Here is a 23,641-nt window from a genome sequence, read left to right on the forward strand (position 1 = left end):
ATTTATAAGGACAGCAGTTGCCAATCAAGGATGAAGTAAATCTATTATGCATATTTTAATCAACTGACATCCTACGACCGGGAATAGTTCAAATAAATATGTGAACTGGAGTTTCTGGTTCTCTGACTGAGGACCTCTGCAACCGAAATAACTAAGCTAATAGTTGTTTGCATGAATAGACTACTTATTCTTATCGCAAATATTGGAAAAGCTAAATTGGTTGTTGTTACTGTTGACATCCAGAAGATTGTTTCATTTGATTGCACGTCTTCGTGAACATATGCCGGACAATACACCAGATGTCACATAGCGAAGAAAGCTCGGAGCTCGCTCGAAAAAGCTAAAGTCTGGAGCCACGGTTAATTTCCTTCAACCGTCCCAACCTCTAATTTTTGCAGTGAGGCCAAACGTAATGTGGAAAATCTGACATTTCATCACCACATAAAGACGAGGAAAGAGTTTTTGTAAAGTGATTACGTGTTAAGGGAGAAGACTCGTTTGTTTCTAATATTTGCAACCTTTTACCGGTTTTGCAGCTGAATGGTGATGGAACATTATACGTTTTGTTAGCGGCATTACAGAACACCAGTAAATAAAAGTAGAACGATATAACGCTTGTTAAATCATACATTTATATAGTGTCACATAAAACAGCTGAGAAAGGAGCAAAATATTAAGTCATCTTTAGATATCATTAAGATTCAGAGCCATTAACTATTGTTTATAGTAATTCATATGAAACAACGCTGTATTGCTAAACCTTATCCACTTAGCTTAACGCCTTTTGCGAAAAATTTTCTTTTCAAATATTGACAAATGCTATGTCACTACTCAGGGATAATTAAATTGTTCAGTTTTTAAAAGTACTTGCTTCACTGTGTCGTTACATAAATACAGAGCCGGTGCATGATTTTCTGCATGAACTGACCTCTCGATTATGTCTCATAAATGTTCGATGGGATTCATGTCGGGTGATCTGTGTGGCCAAATCATTCGCTCGAATTGCCCAGAATGTTTTTCAAACCGGTGTGATGCATTGTCAACCATAAAAATTCCATAGTTGTTTGGGAAGATGAAGTCCATGAATGGCTGCAAAAGGTCTCCAGGTAGCCGAACATAAATATTTTCAGTCAATGATCGGCTCAGTTGGATCAGAGGACCTATTGAATTCCATGTAGACGTAACCGAAACCAATGTGGAGCCAACACCAGCTTGCTCAGTGCCTTGTTCACAGTTTGGCTCACAGGCTTCGTGGGGACTGCGACGCACTCGAACCCTACCATTAGCTCATATCAACTGACATCTGGACTCATTCGAGCAGGCCGCGGTTTTCAGTCGTCTAGGATCCACCCGATATGGTCACGAGCCCAGGAGAGGCGCTGCACTCGATGTCGTGCCGTTAGCGAAGGCACTCGCATCGGCCGTCTGCTGCCACTGCCCATTAACGCGAAATTTCGCCACACTGCCCCAACGGATGTGATCGTCGTACTACTACATTCATTTCTGGAGTTATTTCACACGCTGTTGCTTGTATGTTAGCACAACTCTACGCATAGTCGCTGCACCCGGTCGCTAAGTGAAGGCTGTCGGCCACTGCTTTGTCCGTGGTGAGAGGTAATGCCTGAAATTTGGTATGCGTCCACAGTCAGGTCACATGGATCACCTAAATACAAATGACTGCTCCTCCAAAGCATTGCCCTTTTAAACTTCGTCTACGCGATACTACCGCCCTTTGTATATGTGCATATAGTTAAAACTCCAGGCCTCCTGAAATATTATAACGAGCACACTTTAGGTATCAGCTGACACTTTCGAATCCCGAGACTGCTTTTCGTTCTTAGCTACCATACAAATGATGGACGTAAAAACTAAGAGGGGTTACGTGGTAAGCTGGAAGTAAAAACATTTCTGCTGTGAATATGAACATGTAGTGGATAATCTTATTGACTTAAAGTAGTCGCTTATGTGAATTCACAGAGCAATGCTGAGTCGATCTAATACGCTTTTCTTGAGGTAGCTTCAGTTATGGAAGATTTCAAGAATTTCACTTACACATAATTTTGGAGAACGTAAAAAATTTACTTCTAGAACAAACGTTTAATTTGCGAGAGTAGTGTTTAGTCCAATTTACTTATAAATAAGGTCCACGCTTAGTGAAAAAAAAGTGTTTGTGGTCGTTCTGCTGTTTTCTCTGTCTCGCTAGTCGTAGGAGGGATTATTGTGATGATTACCCCCCAGAATAGGGTTAGCAACATTGTGAAGGCTCTGCAGTTGCCTGGTAGTTTCATAACAAGGCTTAGCTAGGGAACTTCCGTCACATAGAGCTTGTCGTGAACTGTTGGCGACACGTTAAGTCTAATGATGTACATGCAGTACGGGCACCACATCAACACTTACGAGCGTTGCCGTTAGCGAAACTATCTTGCTTGGTCATGTTTTTGTCGCTCGTCCAACTGAATCGATTCAAGTTGAACATGATGCAGACATTCGCAGCACGGCGTAGCGTCTACACCGCGGTTCGCGTCGCAAGAAGTCTGCTCTACCTGTACGCACTGTGCAGACATTGACGTGCTTCGCCTGGGAAAGCACTGATGCCCGGAATTTCTTGCTGCGTCGTGGTAGCGGTTTTAAATATAGAGCGTCCGGTGCCTTAATATAGTCCCCGCCGCAGCGCGAACACAGTCAATTCCGAATACCCGAAGTTCATAACTGCTTCTTTCGAGAAACACGCTTTCAGTGGGCAGCGGTAAATTGTTCCGGTAGCGCAATGTCCTATGTTTAATTTATCATGTTATAGTCTTTATTGGTTCTTCTGAGGTAACGAAAACGAACCATTTCTCTAGAAGTAGATTCGGGGTGAGCAATGTAAATTGACCTCGGCAGTAACCACTTCGTTTTCAGCATACCGGATTTTTCACTACTCACCCATGTCTGCCATCCCATCAAATTTCGACAGAAAAGTGGAAGTGTAAATTCATCACTCCGGTAATTGGCACGTAACGCAAGTTCCTAGGCATACAATGCTTTGCTGTAAGTCTTGGAGCAACAACCGAAAATAATTCTCGGTGTCGTCGTGTGTCCGAGGGTGTAAAAGAAGAAACCTCGGATAACATGGCAACGCCGGATTCACTGTTGTTTCGCTCATCAGCCCTGTGGTTTGTTCGATGCAGTCCTCCAGCCTTGTGATATGTCAGCTATCTTCCTCATTTCAGCTGCATCTTTATCGTCAACGATCTGCCTCGTGTGCTCATATCTCGACCTCCCCTTGCGGTTCTTTCCTTCCACCTCACTTCATTTACAGTATTCAGCAATAGATGCACACCCATTCCATCTCTTCTATTTTTGTACTAAAAATATTTTTTCCTCGCCACATCGTTGCATAACTCTTCATTCCTTACGTGATCAGCCCATCTTTTCTCGTCTCCTCTAGCAACCCATTGCAAAGGCATATAATTGTTCCAGTTATACTTTGGCCATTGTCCACCTTTCGCACTCATACAGAGATGTCTTCCAAACATAGCTTTCCATTAATATTTTTCTAATCTCATGATTTATATTTTCGGGTGTTAATATCCGTTTGCATCTGTAGAAGATCCTTTTGAGTAGTGCATTCCTCGGTACTATATGTGTCTTGCTTCTCCCTTCTTTTTTTGTTCTTCTTTAGAGACAGCACAATTCAACCACATTTTGTAGTCTAAGATCAAAATTCAACATTAATCCACCGAGCATGTTCACTCGCTGCGTTTGCTATTACATTGATTATTCATTAAGGTCCCTACTCAATTTCTGTTCACTTTTGGCGATCACTGCAATGTCATCAGATCATCACCACGTACATTTTCTTTCCGTGACAGGCAGTTCTTACATCTAGATAGAGCCTAGTGCTGTACTACTCTCGTTGCTTGTTTGGTTTGGAAATGGTCAGAGGCAACACCCTATACCTTTCCTGTGTGGGCTGTGGTACATTCTGTCACTGTTGATTAGTACAGGAAGTCTAGCACAATTAGTTAATACCACGCTGCCAACTAAGTATATCTTTAAGAAGACAATATCTTAGACACACGGAAAAATTAGGCTTCTAGTAGACCAGCACTTACGATAAACGCCCGTTACCACACTCACCAAACAATTAAATATAGAAATAGCGTGACTCGTAGCAAAATAAGTGGTCAAGGCCATAGAGGTTTCCACTTTACCATCTCTCATTTTGTACAAATTTGGGGCGCAAAAAAAAAACCAAAGGAAGATAAGTATGTTTTAATACTTCGTTAGCCTCGTAAGTAAAGAGTGCCAAAATGCTAGTGTATTTCAGAAATTTTGGACATGTTTTATGTGTTGCAATTCAGTAAATAAATGTAGTAAAGTGTCAGAATAACAGAACTGTGCCTTTAGTGCAGGCATACTGTGTGAAATATGTCGTTAGGTGCACTATTTTTGCCCCAATTGGTACTCTGCAATAAATTTTGCCGTGCAACGAAATTTCTCCCGAATGAAATATATTGATATCTTAAAGTAATTGGTTTGTGACACTAGTTCGTAGTAGCTTGTTTATGAAACATGTAGATTTTATTACTTTTTTTACTTTTTTAATGCGTGACGGTGAAGTTGACGGATTTTTGAGCTCGTCTATTCCAGTAGGTTCACCTGACCCATACTTCTCTTTAGCTACTATTTGAAGTAGCATTTGTTCCTGTACATTATATCAAATTTTTCACTATTGTTTATGGCAATAAATAACAAGTATTTCTGTGACATGCTGGCTCGTTATTTTTTCCTCAAAATGAACTGGAAGAAATTGATTTTCGATTGTTCAGGCAACTTTTGTAGCCGAAAAAAGCCTTTCTTCCTAGAATAACACAATGGATTTTTGTCTGAATTTTCATAGCCGAACGAAGAGTGGGAAATCGACAAATAGTCTAGTTTTTAAAATAAGACTTGATTGCGCGAAAGTAATCAGGATAATAAAGAATCAAACTTGACGATAAAAATTGAAGGAAAAACGACAAAGTGTTTTAATAAAACAGATTAGAGACATTTGACACATCTTTGAATGACGCTCGTAATGACGTACAGCAAATCAGGTGCCAATGGGAATATAAAGTTCAGTGTTTAACTAAAATTTCTAGTAATACTGGAGGACATTTGTATGTTGACGTACTATTGCTGTACATGAATTTGAGCATCATTTAAAGGCGCGTCAAATGTTTCTCAAATCTATTTTACTTCTTACCTTAAGACAAATAATTTCACAAAATTTTTGACTGAATTTTTTCCCAAAATTTATTTTCAAGTTACGCTCACAGAATGTGTACCAAAATATCTGAATGGACTATGGTTTAACATTGCAGCCAGGAAAGTATGCTGCATTCATGTGGTACAACAGCTGGTGGATTGGTAATCTTCGAAAAATTGTTATATGATTCCAAAACGTTAAAAAATTGCAGAGTAACCAGTAGGTTTTAAGTTTTCCTCCTATACAAGATTATTTACCTTCACTTACTTAAACTTTCTAATAAATTGTGTGATCTTAGAACATGACATTCCGAAGTAGTGATTTGCTTCAGAAGCTTCATTCCATAATAATGTACCGTCTGAAGAAGAAAAAAAAAAAACAATCGTCGGATTTTGCAGAGGACAAAAGATATTGTTTCAAATGACAGTTGCCGCAAGTACGGATCAGACGTCCTTTTGAGGTATAGAGGATCAAAAAATTACCTGTACTATTAAGTGTACTTCGTCCTCATCTATTTAAAATACCGTGAAACCAAAAATGACAAATCTTGCCGGTTTTATAAACCTTCTAGTCGAAGAGCACAAGCCACTTCGGCTTGGGAAAAATTTTTTCACTACATAATTTATGGAAGACTGTTCTTCTTGGACAAAATGGTGAACAAAATAACGTTAAACTCACACTTTTATGAACATATCGAAATATTGGATGCGATGTGGCGTCATAAGAGCAAAAAATTAATGTAAAAAGTTAGACAAAATATGTTTAATTTTCAGAGTAACCTTTTTTACTTGTCTATCATATAACAATTAAAAATATTACCTAGCAAATGTAGATAAAACTCACAATTATATGAGACATGTTTTTCTGGGAAATATATTGTGTATTTTCTGATCGGACCTTTTGACAGATTCTAACTTTGCGTTTAATTATTGCTTTGGCTATCACACTCAAAATGCTGATAAGCGCTACCGCTTCGCTGTCGCAAGTTGCAGCCCTCTGCCGCTGGAGGGCTCAGAATTGTGGCATGCAAATGGCGATATGTAACGCAACAATGTCCAAGTACTGCGAGACCGTTAGAAAACCGAAGACACGCATTCGAAGATTTCGCCCACACGTGGAGCAGCCCGGGGCACACTGTTATCAATCATTCTCCTTACCGTCCCGATCCGATTTTCATCACTTTCCAACTCTAATCGCCTTCGAGGACTCACTTTAATAGTGATGAAGCAGCACAAACAGAGGTTTTTTTTTATGTCATGTGGCGAGGGCCTCCCGTCGGGTAGACCGCTCGCCTGGTGCAAGTCTTTCGATTTGACGCCACTTCGGCGACTTGCGCGTCGATGGGGATGAAATGATGATTATGACAACGCACTACCCAGTCCCTAAGCGGAGAAAATCTCCGACCCAGCCAGGAATCGAACCCGGGCCCTTAGGATTGACAGTCTGTCGCGCTGACCACTCAGCTACCGGGGGTGGACACAAACAATGATTTGGTTCAGTCAACGAAGTCAAACATTTTAGTGACCGTATAAACAAACTGGTATCTCGGGAGAAATTTGTACGGCGTCAGGATGACTGCAGTGACAAATGCGTAGACATGAAGAATAAATGTGAAGAATATTAATAGAATTTGTTTTATTTGAAAAGCTTTCCGAGTTTTCACATAAATTCGGAGGCATTACTTTTCAGCACGCTGTCGTAGATATCGGCGAAGGTAAAAAAGGCGCATTTTGCCAGAAAAAAGGGAATAATAGTTCCTCAAAACGCTTATTCAGCAGACGGTTATAAACATTTGGCGAGTGTACGTTCGTGAGCAATTAAGGGACACACAGCTACATACTAGCGTGTAGCTCCCCTTTCGCACTGTTGCGAAGAGAAAACATCCAGTGAAGTGCATAGTTCCTAATTGTTCTGAAAATCAAGTAAAGAGCATAAACTTTCCGCGCAGTTCTGTAAGGGTGAAGTTGAAGGAACTTGTATACAGAAAACCGAAAATGGAAAGAAGGGAAAATGCGTGAAGCATTCGTGCCTAAGGTACCACTAAGCCATTCTCCGCAGTGGACGGAAAAGTCACAATATTGCAATATTGCTACGAGGCAATATCTTGCACCATACTTGACTGACCTACTGAATGTGAAGAGATGGAGGGGTCACATTCTGATGTCGACAGATTATTTGTATATCCGACGCATCAGCCCTGTTAAATTGCTTGCGAAAAGTAGCTGTACAGTTCGCATTACAGAAAGTTCCTCCACAAAACATTCACGTTTTACAAAATGAGTTACTTTCTGAACTATTTAGAGGGATAAATACAACGGTGCATTTTTAAGGACATCAACGATGTTTTGGTTTTCTCTCTCTCTCTCTCTCTCTCTCTCTCTCTCTCTCTCTCTCTCTCTGGTGTTTCGTATAGTCGATTTCACAAAATTCCGTAGATTTCGTGTGGGGAAAAAAATTTTCATAAATTTTCGATGCAACAAACATTATGAAGATAAGGTCGAAGTTGAAAATGAGAAGCAGTGGATCCGTTAAGAGAAAGAGGATTCCAATATTAAACGTTGCGCCAGGCTGGAAATCGATGGACTTACGGGGACTGGCAGGCAGCCGTAGGCCCAGTTATCATACCGAACTGATGCTGCGCTGCGCCAATGGCAGAATTGCTAAATTTACCTCTCCCCCTTTCTCCGTCCACTACGTTCTAAAATTTTCTTTCTTACAATTCTTCCCTCTTCGGAAAACTACCTTCTTCCAAATTTTATAGCTTTGCACCTAGGTTTAAAAATGTATCACTGGAGTAAAATACTACTTTGATGAACAGTAGGTATTAAATACGAATAAAAGTATCACAACGCTGAATAAATTATGGATTATACTTCTTGTGAAAAAAGTAAAAAAATCTTTTTTGGCCGTGCTGTGCTTGCACCCATGGCGGGAACCAATCGCGCCACCTCCTCGTACGACCCTGCGTAGGCGACGTGTCCGTATTACTCAAACAAGAAATAAAATCTTTTTTATTGATAGTGGCTCTTTTTACCAAGATGGTAGAGAAATAGAATGGGACTTTTTTGCACTGAATATTGGAAAAGCACAATTCATACACAATAAGCTAATCTTGTCGATAGTGAATTTAGTTTTAACACCTGTCCATGTTTTCGGTGTTTCGAAATTTTTTTAAATGCCCGCGAATAGGTCGTAACATCAAGAGAACCAAATTGGGGAATAGTTTACATAATGCCGTATGGTGTGACAACTCAGCATGACGTCGACTATGGAAAATGATTGAACCGCGTTGTTTACATCGCGGGCCACAATTAACTGGTATTTGTTTGATGCGTTTGCACGCTAGCGGATCCGGAAAATACTGTGTGTTCCTATCTAACAAACGAGGTCCACCAAACATTTTTTAAATTCTGCAGAATAGCAGTGAGACGAGATTATCATATTCCTTAATCTAAGATTTTTATATTTTCTTCTACGTGGATACACTTCCGGTTTCCGTAAGTGCATGCGAAGTACATACATTCAAGCTTATTCTCTCCTACGTATATGCTACAAATAAATCTGTGGAGGAAGTTCAGTGGCTCTAGTTCATGAATAGAGAATCCATACTTACATATGAAAACATTTATACCCTACACATAGCCTTGATAAAAGTCATTGCACGTGGACTACGCCATACTAAAACATATGGTCGCGAATGCGTGCACTGAAATACCGTGGTTAATCGTCTGTACACCCATACTCCACGGAAACAAGTAATTGACTCATTGCATTATCTGATTGTGTCGCTGCCTCGGCATTCAATTCATTGTCTGTGTGTGTCATTGTGTAGTTTGGATAACTGAAAACTGACCCTGTTAGTCTACATTGCTCATTTATAACTAGACCGGTCCAACAATTTTGGACGTTCGCACAAAGTTTTGTGGCCGTGGGCATGGGGACCAGCCGTTTCTAACTGCAGTAAATTTATCCGTGTTGCTAACGGCGGAACTGAAGTTCGGAGTCTTCAACGATAGTAGCTTGTAACTTACACTGAAAATAGTATTGAGCCCAGTGAACCTAATTTTTATTAGCGTATAGACAGATCAATAAATTTTTAGTGTGCTCTTTCTCAATTCCAGTAAGATATGTTAGTTTATTATTGTTGTCCGCTACGGAATATAGTGCAAAATAAGTTTCCAGGTCATCCGTATAGAGAAACACACACTATAAGTTTCTCGCTAGAGTCTGGGTGGCTTTCTGCAAAAGTAAGAGTTGTCAACTCGTATTGCTGAGTAGTCGAGCCGTGCACGGTGGTTGTACGATGGACGTCCGCTGCCACGCACCGTGCGAATCGAAATCCATAAGCACCATAGTTTTCCTGAGATATTATCACCATTCTTCATTGCTTGCAAACAGATTTTAAGTATAAAAAATGTCGAGCTATTAACGGAGCCGCCCGCAGCTGCATGCGTAATGTTGTAGTTTTGTAATTGCGGAATTCGTGGTTCGATTCTCGCTAGACTAAACGTTTTTATTTTTTAAGTTTTATGTTTATCATCACATGGAAATGTTAATTACAAATATTTATTGATGATTGTCTACAAAATTAACGTATTTTAAATATTAATTGCATGAAAATGAGAAATATCATTTACACACATCAAAAAAGTTTTGCATCACCACGCTTCCCAGAACTCTTGAAAATAGACGTTGACTGTGTATATTGTATCACACACACAGACCTTTTGACTGTTCAGAGATGTCACTTAACCCTTCCATAGATTGTAAACAACCATGCATGAGCAGCACCTATTAGACCTAGGGGGTCTGACAGCCGATCAGTTCCAGTTCTTCCACCAGGCAGGAGGTATATGGCCCGTGTTGTCTCTAGTGCAACCAGGCCTAGACGATCAATACCGCGGTTCGATCGCGTCCGCATTGTTACTTTGTGCCGGGAAAGGCTCTCAACTAGGGAAGTGTCCAGGCGTCTCGGAGTGAATCAAAGCGATGTTGTTCGGACATTGAGGAGATAGAGAGAGAGACAGAAACTGTCGATGATATGCCTCGCTCAGGCCACCCAAGGGCTACTACTGCAGTGGATGACCGCTACCTACGGTTTATGGCTCGGAAGAACCCTGACAGCAACGCCACCATGTTGAATAATGCTTTTCGTGCAACCACAGGACGTCATGTTATGACTTAAACTGTGCACAATACACTGCATGATGCGCAACTTACTCCCTACGTCCACGGCGAGGTCCATCTTTGCAACCACGACACCATGCAGCAAGGCACAGGTGGGCTCAACAACATGCCAAATGGACCGCTCAGGATTGGCATCACGTTCTCTTCATCAATGAGTGTCGCATATGCCATCAACCAGACAACCGTCGGACACGTGTTTGGAGGCAACCGGGTTGGGCTGAATGCCTTTGACACACCGTTCAGCTATTGTGGCAAGGTGGAGGTTCCCTGCTGTTTTGTAATGGCGTTATGTGGGGCCGACGTACGCCGCTGGTGGTCTTGGAAGGCGTCGTAATGGCTGTACAATACGTGAATGCCATCCTCTGACCGATAGTGCAACCATATCGGCAGTATGTTGACGAGGCATTCGTCTTCATGGATAACGGCATCGCTCTACTAGAGTGGCCAGTATGTTCTCCAGACATGAACCCTATGGAACATGACTGGATAGATTGAAAAGTGCTGTTTATAGATGACGTGACCCACCAACCACTCTGAGGGATATACGCCGAATCGGCCCTGAGGAGTGGGCGAATCTGGATCAAGAGTGCCTTGATGAACTTGTGGATAGTATGCCACGACAAATACATGCATGCATCAATGCAAGAGGACGTGCTACCGGGTATTAGAGGTACTGCTGTGTACAGCAATCTGGACCACCACCTCTGAAAGTCTCGCTGTATGGTGGTACAAGAAGCAATGTGTGGTCATCATGAGCAGTAAAAAGGGCAGAAATGATGTTTAAGTTGCTCTCTCTTTCAATTTTCTGTACAGGTTCCGGAACTTTCGGAACCAAGGTGATGCAAAACTTTTTTTGATGTGTGTAATTCATTTAAAAATGTCGGTATTACTTCCTTATATCACGATTATATTATTTAAAAATAAATAATTTTCTTTATTATCCATTCGATGTTTGGCATTTTTGTACCAAATTTCAATTTACGAGGGTCGTCCACAAAGTAAGTTCCGTTTGTATTTCCATCCACTGCAGAGCTACGATCGCAGGTCCGAGCTGCGCGGCAGTTACTCTGACTCAAGGAGAAGACATGAACGCCATTTTCAGATCGCTGCTGCCGACGTGTTCTTTGTAGTGCTTCTTTATAATGTCAGCCGTATTTGAAAATGCCGCCGCGTGTGAAATCAGATCTGTGATTCGTTTTCTAAATGCAAAGAAAGTTAAACCAAATGAAATTCATCGGCAAATCGGCGAGGTTTACGGTCAAAATGCTATGAGAGATTCAGTGGTTAGAAGATGGGGCAGATCAAGTGCACGATGAAGAACAAAGTGGACCCCCGTCTGTGGTTACTGATGAACTGGTTCACCGAATTAAAGAGAAGATTAAGCACAACCCTAAGTTTACACTTACTGCCCTTGCTATGGAAGTTCCGCAAATCTCACGATCACTGAAACTTTCTGGCAGATTAAAACTGTGTGCCGGACCGAGACTCGAACTCTGCACCTTTGCCTTTCGCGGGCAAGTGCTCTTCCAACTGAGCTACCCAAGCACGACTCACGCCCCGTCCTCACAGCTTTACTTCCGCCAGTACCTCGTCTCCTATCTTCCAAACTTTACAGAAGCTCTCCTGCGAAACTTGCAGGACTAGCACTCCTGAAAGAAAGGATATTGCGGAGACATGGCTTAGCCACAGTCTGCTCACGATCACTAATTCATGAAATTGTTACTGAAAAACTGAAATTTCGGAAACTTTGCTCATGTTGGGTACCCAAAATTCTTACTGAACAACACAAAAAATAACGGATGGGCAGTGCACTTCAGTTTATGACACGCTACAGTGAAGAAGGCGATGGTTTTCTTTCTGGGATAGTCACGGGGGATGAAACTTGGGTATCGTACGACTCCCCTGAAACAAAAAGGCAATCAATGGAATGGAGGCACACCTCATCTGCAACAAAGGTTAAGCCTAAGCAAATCTTGACGCCTCGGAAAATCATGTGCACCGTTTTTTGGGACAGAAAAGGCATTTTGCTGATTGGTTTCTTACCACGAGGCCAAACAATCAATGCACATGGTTACTGCGAGACCATCAAGAAATTGCGACGCGCAATACAGAACAAGCACCGAAGGTTATTGTCAAATGTGGTGGGTTTTTTTTTTTTTTTTTTTTTTTTTTTTTTTTTTTTTTTTTTTTTTCACGATAATGCCCGATCTCACGCGGCGAATGTGACCAAACAACTCTTACGGGAATTTCACTGGGACGCGTTTAATCATCCTCCGTAGAGCCCGGACCTCGCTCCTAGCGACTTTCATCTCTTCTTACACCTAAAATCTGTCCTTGGTGGTCAACCCTTCAGCTGAAAGAACATGTTACCACATGGTTGAATACACAGGCGGCAACCTTCTATGAAGAAGGCATACAAAAACTTGTGCCACGCTATGACAAGTGCATACAAAATTTCAGAAGCTATGTAAAAAAAAGTAGTTTAACTGTTGTCGATTTTTGTACAATAAACATTTTTTCTGTGTCTGTATACGTTTGTTTTAGATAACCAAACGGAACTTACTTTGTGGGCATACCTCGTATTTTGAAAATTCACATTTTGATGCGATTAGTAATTAAAATAAGTATTTTCAATAGAAAATGCCTATATACAGTAATACAATATTTTTAGTTGATATTTCAATGACTGTATAAGGGGTAATCAAAAAGTTTCCGTTCGAAGGCCGTACAGTCCAGCATCGTTATGCAAAACCACCGTGAGGATAGAGGCACACCAGACTGAAGATACCCGTTTGTGCTGCTGGGTGAAGCAGCCCCTAACTGCCTGCTGCACATCCTCGTCCGACAGGAATCGTCGACTCTTCAAGACCTTTTCTAAGGTACCGAAGGCGTGATACTCGCATGGGAAAGGGTCAGGAATATAGGACGGGTGCTAGAGTTGGTGTAACTTCTGCCGTCCAGATCAGCCGGCGTCTTGGGTCGAATCGCGACCAGCACGGAACTTAGTGCAACATCCCACAGCGATGGTTTTCGATAAACGTGGTGCCCCATACACATTCTTCATTGTGGGATGGATGTCTACTAGTGTTTGTCCTTCGGCAGCCGAGAAAAGAATAACAGCTCGTTGCTCCTGCTTGAGCCCATTTGGTACTAACGAAACCGAAGTTTACGTTTCCATATTTACCGCACGCACGTCGGTAAGACATGAATACCACACTAATAACCTTGGCTACATGTCTGTGCTTATACACCCGCATCGGAGTCGCGCTGCGTTGTAAATACGCTGCGTCAACGCCTTCAAACGTAAACTTTTTGATCGCATCTGATACACCAGATGTAGAAGTATGAAGTCGGTATTTCCCTATGGATGGTGCTAGCCGTCAGTGCAGGGCCCGTGAGACCGAGTCTACAGCGCCATCTGCTTACTGTAAAGGCTGACGACGAATGTCAAGACACAGTAACCAAAGTTGCATACATCGGTATCTGTTTTAAACCCGTAAACATATCTAGTTTTGCGCTTACGAACTACGATTTGCGGACAGCATTGGTTTTCTGTTATCATTTGAAGAAAACACCTGCATAATTGCATCGAATGCTTGTCGAAGCTTTTGGAGAACTAGCTGCTGGGAAAACGCAGTGTTTCGAGTGGTTCAAAAAATTCAAAAGTGGTGATTTTGACGTGAGAAACGACGAGCGCGGGAAACCACCGCAAAAGTTAGAAGACAACGAATTGCATGAATTGCAATTGATGTATGAATTATTGTATGAAGATGATAACCAAACTCAACAGGAATACGCGGAACAATTGAAGGTGACGCAAAAAGCCGTTTCTTTTCGGTTGAAAGCTATGGGAAAGGCCCAGGAAGTGGACAATGAGTTCCGCATGAACTGAATGAAAGGCAGCAAGCAAATCAAAAGACCACTTGTGAAATGCTGCTCGGCAGATACAAAAGAAAAGCGTTTCTCCATCAAATAGTGGCAGGTGATGAAAAATGGATATATTTTGAAAATCCTAAGCGTGGTTCAAATGGCTCTGAGCACTATGGGACTTAACATCTGATGGGACTTAACATCTGAGGTCGTCAGTCCCCTAGAACTACTTAAACCTAACTAACCTAAGGACATCACACACATCCATGCCGGAGGAAGGATTCGAACCTGCGACCGTAGCAGTCGTGCGGTTGCGGACTGAAGCGCCTAGAACCGCTTGGCCACCGCGGCCGGCCTAAGCGTGGTAAAGCATGGATGAATCTAGGCAAAACATCGACATCCACTGCAAGACCAAATCGCTTTGGAAAGAAGACAGTGCTCTGTGTTTTTGGTGGGATCAGAAGGCCGTAATCTATTTCGAGCTGCTAAAACCAGGTGAAACTGTTAACACCGATCGCTACCAACAGCAAATGATTGATTGAAATCGAGCATTACGTGAAAAGATTATGAAGAAGCCAACACAGTCATATTACTCCATGATAACGCCCCACCACACAAAGCCAAAAGGGTGAGGGAAACGATCGAAGCGTTCAGTTGGGAAATATTAGGGCATGCGGTTTGTTCTTCAGACTTGGCTCCGTCCGATTATCATCGCTGTGCAATGCTTCAATTCGTATGAAAATGTGCGATAGTGGTTCGCAGACTGGTTCGCTGCCGGAGAAGTGGGAGACATGTATAAATAGCAGTGGAGATTATTTTGAATAAAATTTTGTTTATCGGTTTCAAACAACAGACGTGTAATTATTGCAACCAAATTCCGGTTTTATACTTCTGCGCCTGGTAACAGAAATGAAATTTAAAAAAAGAAAAAAAAAGCTTAGCCAGAATAGAATCAGCGACCTCACAGCCGTCCAATCGGCGTTGTTAAATAGCGAGAATTTTTTTATACTTAACAGCGCTCGAAGCTTCAGATTTTTGAAGTAGATTCTCATCCAGTGTTTTTGAGGATTGGAACGTACTCTTCAGGAAACTGATGCCCTGTCACTGACGTTAATATTCTTAAGTATAAACAAAGCCGGCCGGAGTGGCCGTGCGGTTCTAGGCGCTACAGTCTGGAACCGCGTGACCGCTACGGTCGCAGGTTCGAATCCTGCCTCGGGCATGGATGTGTGTGATGTCCTTAGGTTAGTTCGGTTTAAGTCGTTCCAAGTTCTAGGGGACTGGTGACCATAGCAGTTAAGTCCCATAGTGCTCAGAGCCATTTGAACCATTTTTTTTTATAAACAAAGCCGAAGTAGGGCCAGTCCATAAGATCTCCTTGTGAAACAAATCTAGGCGTTTGCTGGCAGTTCTGTTAAATTCAAGTGGAGGTGTCATTTCACTCGACTGTTCCGTAAGTCACTTCAGCGATTCGTTTGGTTCGCGTGGAACAAGAAGACATCAGCCAGTGATGTTTTTTGTCGTATCGTTCACGGAAGAGGCTGCGAGAAAAAGACTGGTGTGTTTATACTGGTTGGCGCCTTCGTCTGCGTCCGGCGGCGGTCGGCGCGTGTCGGGGGGTGCGCGCCGCGACGCCAAGCAGTCGCCGTCCCGCCGTCGTCCGCGCAGCACGACAGAGATGCCCAACAGCCGCGACCAGGTCAGCCGCCACACGTGCAGCCGCAGCGCCCGCGCGCTCGCCCGCTCACACCGGCTCGCGACAGCGTGTGAATCTTACCCCTAGCATAGCCAAACACTCGGTGCGCTGGCCTGCCCCACTGTATGGAAACTATGTTTCACGCTAGGGTAGATTGGATACCCGTTGCGTTTAATATTAAGGTGGAGAACTCGAGTCGAACTGACAAGTGCGGATGAATGCCTTGGTTCTTGCTGCTTCACTTAGGATATCGGTCACAACTCGAATTTCGGTGTTGCTCAGAGATGGGAACATTTGTTGTGTTTTGTCATTAGTGGACTTGATAATTTCAGAGTTCAACGATGATATTGTATTAATATGACGTAATCCTTTAAATCGTGTAACTAGTTTCTCGTCATATTAGGCACGTAATCGGACGATAGGTGAAGTTTCTGTGACGTTTATGTTTAATGAAATTTGTTTAGTGTTTTTTTAACAGCTTGTCTACTACATTGAGAATCTGTCCCACTTTACCTAGTAAAACGGTTTCGCCAGTAATAATTTCGTGCAAGTGCCAGCCATTCCTTTCCTGAAACAGTTTCGTTCGATCGGTGGTAAGTTGCGATTAATTTTGATTATGTTCTGAGCTAGCGTTTTTTTGTGCAAAGTACCAACCAGTAAGCGCCACTATGCAGTGATAATACAGTTTTGAGATTAACACAGTACTAGAAGATACTCCGATAGCAGGTAATACTCTACGCTTTCCTGATTTGTGTTTAATTGTCCATATGACTTGTGTTCAGGTCAATCTGTAGTGTTACATTAACTGAAGAGTGCTCTGAAATGGGTCATAATGGTTTACAGTGATCAAATGAATTCATCATTAATCAGCTACAAGAACTGCACGCTGTTCATTTAGCTGTACAGAGTTGTAGCCGTTGGTCCTTTCGGAATCGTGTGCGTTATATGATTCTCTATCACTACTGATAACATCGGCTTCGGTAAGTGTGTCACATGTAACTCCCGATGAGCCTTGATGATGATGATAATGATGACGATGATGATTATGATGACAATGATGATCATGAACGATGATTTCAATTCGACGTCTGGAGAAACATTAAGTAAGCAACTTCTTTAATAAGAAACATACTGAAAACACAGCTACGGGCAGCTGTCGGGTATAGTCGTCTGTAGGTGATTGAACACCAAACATTATGATCGTACCGCAAAATAAAATTATGTTTTGTAAAAATTGTGAAATTGCTGTGTTATTTGCAACATGTGCAGCTGCCAGCTCTGGTTGGCACGGAATGCCGGGTCGCCCGTGAGAGGACTCCTTAATAATGTCGAGAAATCGCGACGTTGCCCGGTGCGTGCCTGGACAGTTTCTCCTTCCCGGCAAGGCCGGCGCGCGTCTGCACACAGGACTAGCATTTCAATACCCTCCAGATGACCTGCTCCACGCGCTGTTCGTCACATCCGTGGAAACGCGTTTTCGTCGTAGCAGTGCACAGAGCAGTATGGTCATATACTCGATGTTTGTGATAGCGCTCCCGATATGCCATGTGGGCTGCATTTCGCGTAAACGCAAGAGTAGCGGAAGCGTATTAGTTTGGGTCGCGTACACTTCTCTTGAACGTTATCTTACAGAGTGGGTTAAGGCGCTGAATTCTCTTTACTGTGGGGGAGTGAAGTAATCACGCTGCTCTGCAAAACTTAAGGACGCGATGGGTGAAATAACATACTAACTACTCCGTGGAAAAGGTTGGAAGTGCGGGAGCATGTTGCCAGAAGTCTCGCAGTCGTTCGCAAAAAGCTGGACGTCATGTGGCGTGAGGTTAGCGTTTTATAGTGTCAGATGGGGTTGGCTCCGTAACACGAGGCACTTGCAGGAACGGGAAAAGACAGTGTGTGTGTGTGTGTGTCAATGAGCTAGCAGTTACGGTGCGCTGTAGCGGCGTGCCCCATTACAACACGGCCAGGAGACGATATTTGGGTGATAGCACACGGGGAAGAATCATCTTGAAACTGGAAGAAGGGTGAAGTGTGACGTGTGTAGCCAAGGAGTTAGGTGTTCCTCAAAGCATTGTTTCCCGTCTATGGGGAGCGTTCCGAACCACAGCCACTGCTGCAGAGAGGTGGTGATGGACCGCTGTCAAATTACAGCAGCATATGACCGCTACATTGTGCGACAGTCAAGAAGGGGTATTCAGGTACAGCAGCGGGTGCAGTTGCAACCACGTTTAACTAGACTGCAAGGCACGCAATCACTCGGTCCTCAGTGGCATGTCGACTGCATGGGGATGCTGTCCTTGCCCGACGAGCAGTACGTTGTGTTCCGTTGACACCCGCGCCGTTAACGATGGTGCCAAGAATGGGACTGCACCAACGTCGAGTGAGGTCACATGCTCTTCTCTAGCGCATCCAGAAAGGGTATCGAGCCGGCCGCTGTGGCCTAGCGGTTCTAGGCGCCTCAGTCCGGAACCGCGCTGCTGCAACGGTCGCAGGTTCGAATCCTGCCTCGGGCATGGATGTGTGTGATGTCCTTACGTTAGTTAGGTTTAAGTAATTCTAATTTTAGGGGACTGGTGACCTCAGATGTTAAGTCCCTTGGTGCTTAGAGCCATTTGAACTATTTTTTAAGGGTGTCGAACATGATCATTCTGGTGGTTCAGGTGTTAGGTGTGGGGAGGCATAACGTTGCATGGGCGTACTGACTTCTAAATCTCCGAATATAGTACAATCGCAAGTCAACGTTATTGTGACATGTAGTCCTCTTGTCTTTTCAGGCGTGCGTGCGGCCCTGGCTTCATTTTTACGGGTGACAGTGCGCGAGCGCATCGAACTGCGCGTGTGGGGGAGCTCTTGGAACAATAGGATATTCGGTGAATGGACTGACTTGCCCTTTCCCCCGACTTACATCCCATACATCCCACATAGCGACGCGTTTGGGAGACTTATTGCAGCACGTCCCCATGCACTAGTGACCTTCCAGCAATTGTCAACAGGAAGGATGAATAGAACGCATTACCACAAGAACTCCTCACCAACCTTTGGGCCAGCACATGAGCGCGTTTCAGAGCATCGTTCGTCGTCCATGGTAATCCTACACCCTATGCTTTTTGTGATGCTTAGGTGACCACCATAAATCGCGATGACTTCAGCGTAACTATTGGTTGCAACAGAATGTCATTTCTGTTCATCTGCTTGCGTATGTCTTTTAGTTCATCTGCATGCGTATTTCTTTTAGTTCAAATGGCTCTGAGCACTATGAGACTTAACATCTGAGGTCATCAGTCCCATAGAACTACTTAAACCTAGCTAATCTAAGGACATCACACGCATCCATGTGCGAGGCAGGATACGGTCGCGCGGTTCCAGACTGAAGCGCCTAGAACCGCTCGGCCACACGGACCGGCTTTCTTTTAGTTACCTTCCGTATTATACTGTAGCTGTTCGTTCTATGTATGATCTAGGTGTCATCGAGCTATGTACTTGACAGTGATACATAATCCGAAAGCTACTTTCGTCCTTAAGTTTTGCTCACCAGTATAGTTTCCAATTATCATCGAGGGTACAGGAATTTCAGTTTGTATGACAGACCGAGATGAAATCAGTAGAATGTTGCGGGATGTTTCCTTCATCGATTCTTCATCGCTCTTGTGACCGATGACACTGCTCTACCACAATAAATATCGAACTCTACGGGTTCTTTGACCCCTCATGTCCACCGCCAAATAGCCGTATATTAGAATTAACCACGTTGAGAGCTTTCGTTCATCATTATAGAAGTAACAATACTTTCGCATTCCTGTGTGAAGTCTTCCACATGCCACTTACATCGCGTGTTTCTTGAGTACATTGCGGAAGTAGGTCCTGAGGAGCGTCAGTTGGGAAAGTCTTAAGAGCCTTATGGTTTTGATGCATAATTTCTGGCTAAGTAATATTACGAACGTGTGCACAGCGTGCGTGACTGCGAGCAACCTGTCGCCCGGTTCCATCACGCGAGGTTTTAGGGAGGATGCCGCTTCATTCCCTGGGCGCGAACGGAGGAGAGTGTGCGTATATTGAGCGAAGGGGCAGTGGCAGATGAAGCCCCGGAATAGCTACTTCAATTATTCTAGTGCTCTTTTAGTACCCTGGCTAGGTGTGTTAGTAGTGGGGTTTGGTAGCAACTTCCCTGTGAGTCATTATTGGTTGAGATATAAATCAGCATTGGCCTTCATTGGCTTTTCTTTGCGACTCTGTAGCAATGTGTAGCGGAAAACAGGTATATACCCGGTTTTTAAGAACTAAATACGTTTCAGTTCACCAGTATCCAGCGTTCTGCTGGAGTAATCACTATAAACCACTCTCAGCGTAGTGAAGGAATCACCAACGTAAAAGTTAGTTTTGAACATCCTGTTAAAATATCCATCAGTCGTAGATATATTACCTTTCAAATCGAAGGAGTTTCTGTACTTGCTGTGCTAATTAAAATTGCTCTGCAGTAGTGATAACATTTCTACGTTGCCATGTTCAACTCATTTTTACGAGAGCATAGTGTGTGACGTATATGAAGGTAACCATCCATAGTGAATGTACCGTATATCGATTATACGATATGTTGGTGTGTTATTTGTCATAAGGTAGTCACCGTAACACTGGAATACACACTGATGCCGTACCCGCCGCGGAGATCTTTTTCATGGCCATTTGTTGCTAATGATCGACTTCATTCACATTGTCTGGTATCACACAGTTTACGTTAAAAATTTGCAAATAATAACCACACCATTAAAATACTTATTTTGCTATATATATACGCACGCAGCCATTTGTAAATGTGGGCTAGAGCGCATTGTAATGTGCGGAGCGATGTTAGAAGTGTTGATTGGCGTTTATTACTAGAAATGATCCCAGGGATCACCCGAGGATCGAATCCCGAGCCCTACGATTTGTTGTCAAACAGATACCAATGTGCAGCCATGTAGTCGCAGTTTGTTCATATAATTAGGTTACTACACATCACTATTCGCAGACAAGTAGCTGTTTTCACTAGCACAACTCTCCAACCTTTTTTTAAAAAAAAAAAATAGCTGGCGCGGAATGGCTACTGCTACAGTTCCTTGCAACTTTTGATGACTCGATAGCGTATCGCATCGTCAATTGCCGGTAGGCTGCCTGACCTGTTAGAGGCTGGTGTAAGCGGGGTAATATTTGTCGCGCGTTAAAACGTTTTTGAGGCGGTCGACGAGCGGATTTACGCTTTACGGGCGCCATTAATAGCTTGTACCTCGCAACGCGAGAGTAGGCGGGCCCATGCATTCTCTTTAAGCGCCAGTCGTGCCTTCTTTCCCGCATCGCGTGTGCTGCTCTCATCGGTTTCTGTCGCCTCGCGTATTTACAGCGTTGCTGCGGCCCGCCGTTCCTTGGGCAATAACAGTTTACAGCATACCTCCATTAGACATTGCAACTTAGGACAGCGAAGGGTGAGGGGGACATGTTTCCTCATTTTATGTTCGCTATCGACGTCGTGTCGTTCAATATCTTGCATTCGTGAGTGTTCGAACTTTATTATACTTCGTAAGCTAGGGTGACCTGCAATTAATTCCTGCATCCAACTGCTATTTGAAATGGTTCTTGACTTACGTAGCAATTTGAATTTATCCAAGCGTATTTCTTGATGCAGTAATCTTGTTCGTTGGTGGCTACCACATTCATTCCATTTATTGGAAAGTGGAGTGCCTTTCCGTCTATGTTTTTTTTGCCATGTCGCTTGTGATTTAGGGAAGCCACAAGAGTGCTAAGTCGGAAGCCTGTTCTCCGGGTAGTGGCTGTTGGCAAGCAGTCGGCAGCGACGAATTTTTATTTATAATCTGTTTGGCAGACGTCCGTGCCTGAAACTCGTTATGAAATGTTGCTGGAAGTGGGTGAACGTTATTGATGACCTGCATGCCTGAACTTACATATACACAGTAGTGGACATTAGTATAAAGGCAGGGTTCCTACGAAAGTTGTAGTCGAATTTATTATGAAAGTAGTAGATACCTGTAAGACATAAAAAATCACACCAGAATTACGTAGTTTCTTATATAACACGAATAATAAAATGTGTTTGCATTTCCTGGATGGAAGTTGGTATACAGGCACGCACTGTCTTGGTATTGCACTTATAGTGCAATAGTCCAACCTCCTGTCTTCCTAATTACATCAGTTGATTTTGTTGGGGTTTGTAGTTCTTGTAGTAAAATTATCGCCCATTCTTCTCGTATCACCCTTTTCAGCTCACATACGGCCACGAATTGCCTTCCGTATGATAAACACTCCTCGCAAGTATTCTCCAGAGGTTTTCCGCGGTATTCAGATACGGACTATGTGCAGGCCAAGTCAAGAAATTAATACCTTTATCTTCTAACCACTTTTTGGTTGTAGCAGAAAATGCACAGATGCACAATGTTGTTAAAACATTAGACTTTAGTGACCCAGATCCTCATACATTCTAATATAGTCTGTCTAGCATTTCAGTGCACATGTTAAGAGTTCATTCTAGTGTTCAGGCAAGCAATTTCCTTAGCGCAGAAGGCTGTCCAAGTTATAACGCTTCCACCATAAAAAATTCTGCTCATTCTTACTTGCTGCTTTGTTCTTCTATCATGCCAATAATATTGAAATCCCATCTAAATTAAACTTCATCTCATCGCTGAAGATCACATTTATCCTATTCTGAAGTACATGACATACGTCTGTCATGTGACAAAATGTAGTACTCATCGTGCGGTTATTGGCGATTGTAAATTAACAAGAAGTTGAGAAGAATAATCGTTTGTGGCCTTTACTTTGTACAAAAATAAACCGTTTCTATGCCTCAGATAATTTTCTACTTTGCCCGTATTTTCCGTTCTTTCCATACCGTGCGCCCAATCCGACAAAATTATCAATCCCTGTACCTGAAAGGGTCAACTTCCTGCCGATTTGATAATTAGCGTGTCGTGATGCACCGATTTTTACTTATGTATCACGTGCTGTCCTCGTGGCATTGTCACAGTTGTTTTTAATGTACACAACAAGTAGTCACAAATGATGCCGTGTTTGCTATATGCAGTAAAGGCTTGTACCCACACACTAACACGGCACAGAGCCGACTGCCTTTATACCGAGCTCCACACTCTACCACCTGAATCGTTGATGTCTTATTATATACTGTACTACTGAAATCACGAGCGATACTATTGCATATACACTGTGCGTAACTATTCCAAACAACATTGTTAATTTTATACGGATCTCCACGACTGTAGTTTCCGTTTAATGTATTTTTTTTTTTGCACACAATGATTATTACCCCTCGTATAACAGTTCATGTGTAGTACGTTTGGTAAAAACTTTCTATTTATTCGTAAACGAAGAACAGTTACTACATCTTTTCGATTCTTTCAGAGATACTAGCAAGGTATATTTTATATCTTTCACTAACTAAGGAAAAAAATACTATGGATAAGAAACCAAGATTGAAAAAAATGGTTCAAATGGCTCTAAGCACTATGGGACTTAGCATCTGAGGTCATCAGTCCCCTAGACTTAGGTTACTTAGGTTTAAGTAATTCTAAGGCCATCACACACATCTATGCCCGAGGCAGGATTCGAACCTTCGACCGTAGCAGCAGCGCGGTACCGGACTGAAGCGCCTAGAA

The 23,641-nt window shown here is 42.9% G+C and overlaps 1 protein-coding gene across 3 annotated transcripts in view; it reads left to right on the forward strand.

The window, feature by feature from the left end:
• LOC124789339 (cAMP-dependent protein kinase type I regulatory subunit) overlaps nt 1-23,641 on the forward strand; it is a 266,916-nt gene that overhangs the window by 69,361 nt on the left and 173,914 nt on the right. Inside the window, exon 1 of one of the 3 annotated variants that reach the window (XM_047256660.1) lies at nt 15,833-15,989. The exons of the other annotated variants lie outside the window; for them this stretch is intronic. Within the exon in view, the coding sequence (XP_047112616.1) occupies nt 15,969-15,989 (21 nt within the window). The 5' untranslated portion in view covers nt 15,833-15,968. Of the gene's footprint in view, nt 1-15,832; nt 15,990-23,641 lie in introns of those variants that run through there. 3 annotated transcript variants of the gene reach the window in all.

Source organism: Schistocerca piceifrons, chromosome 3 (assembly GCF_021461385.2).
Source record: "Schistocerca piceifrons isolate TAMUIC-IGC-003096 chromosome 3, iqSchPice1.1, whole genome shotgun sequence".
NCBI lineage: Eukaryota > Metazoa > Arthropoda > Insecta > Orthoptera > Acrididae > Schistocerca > Schistocerca piceifrons.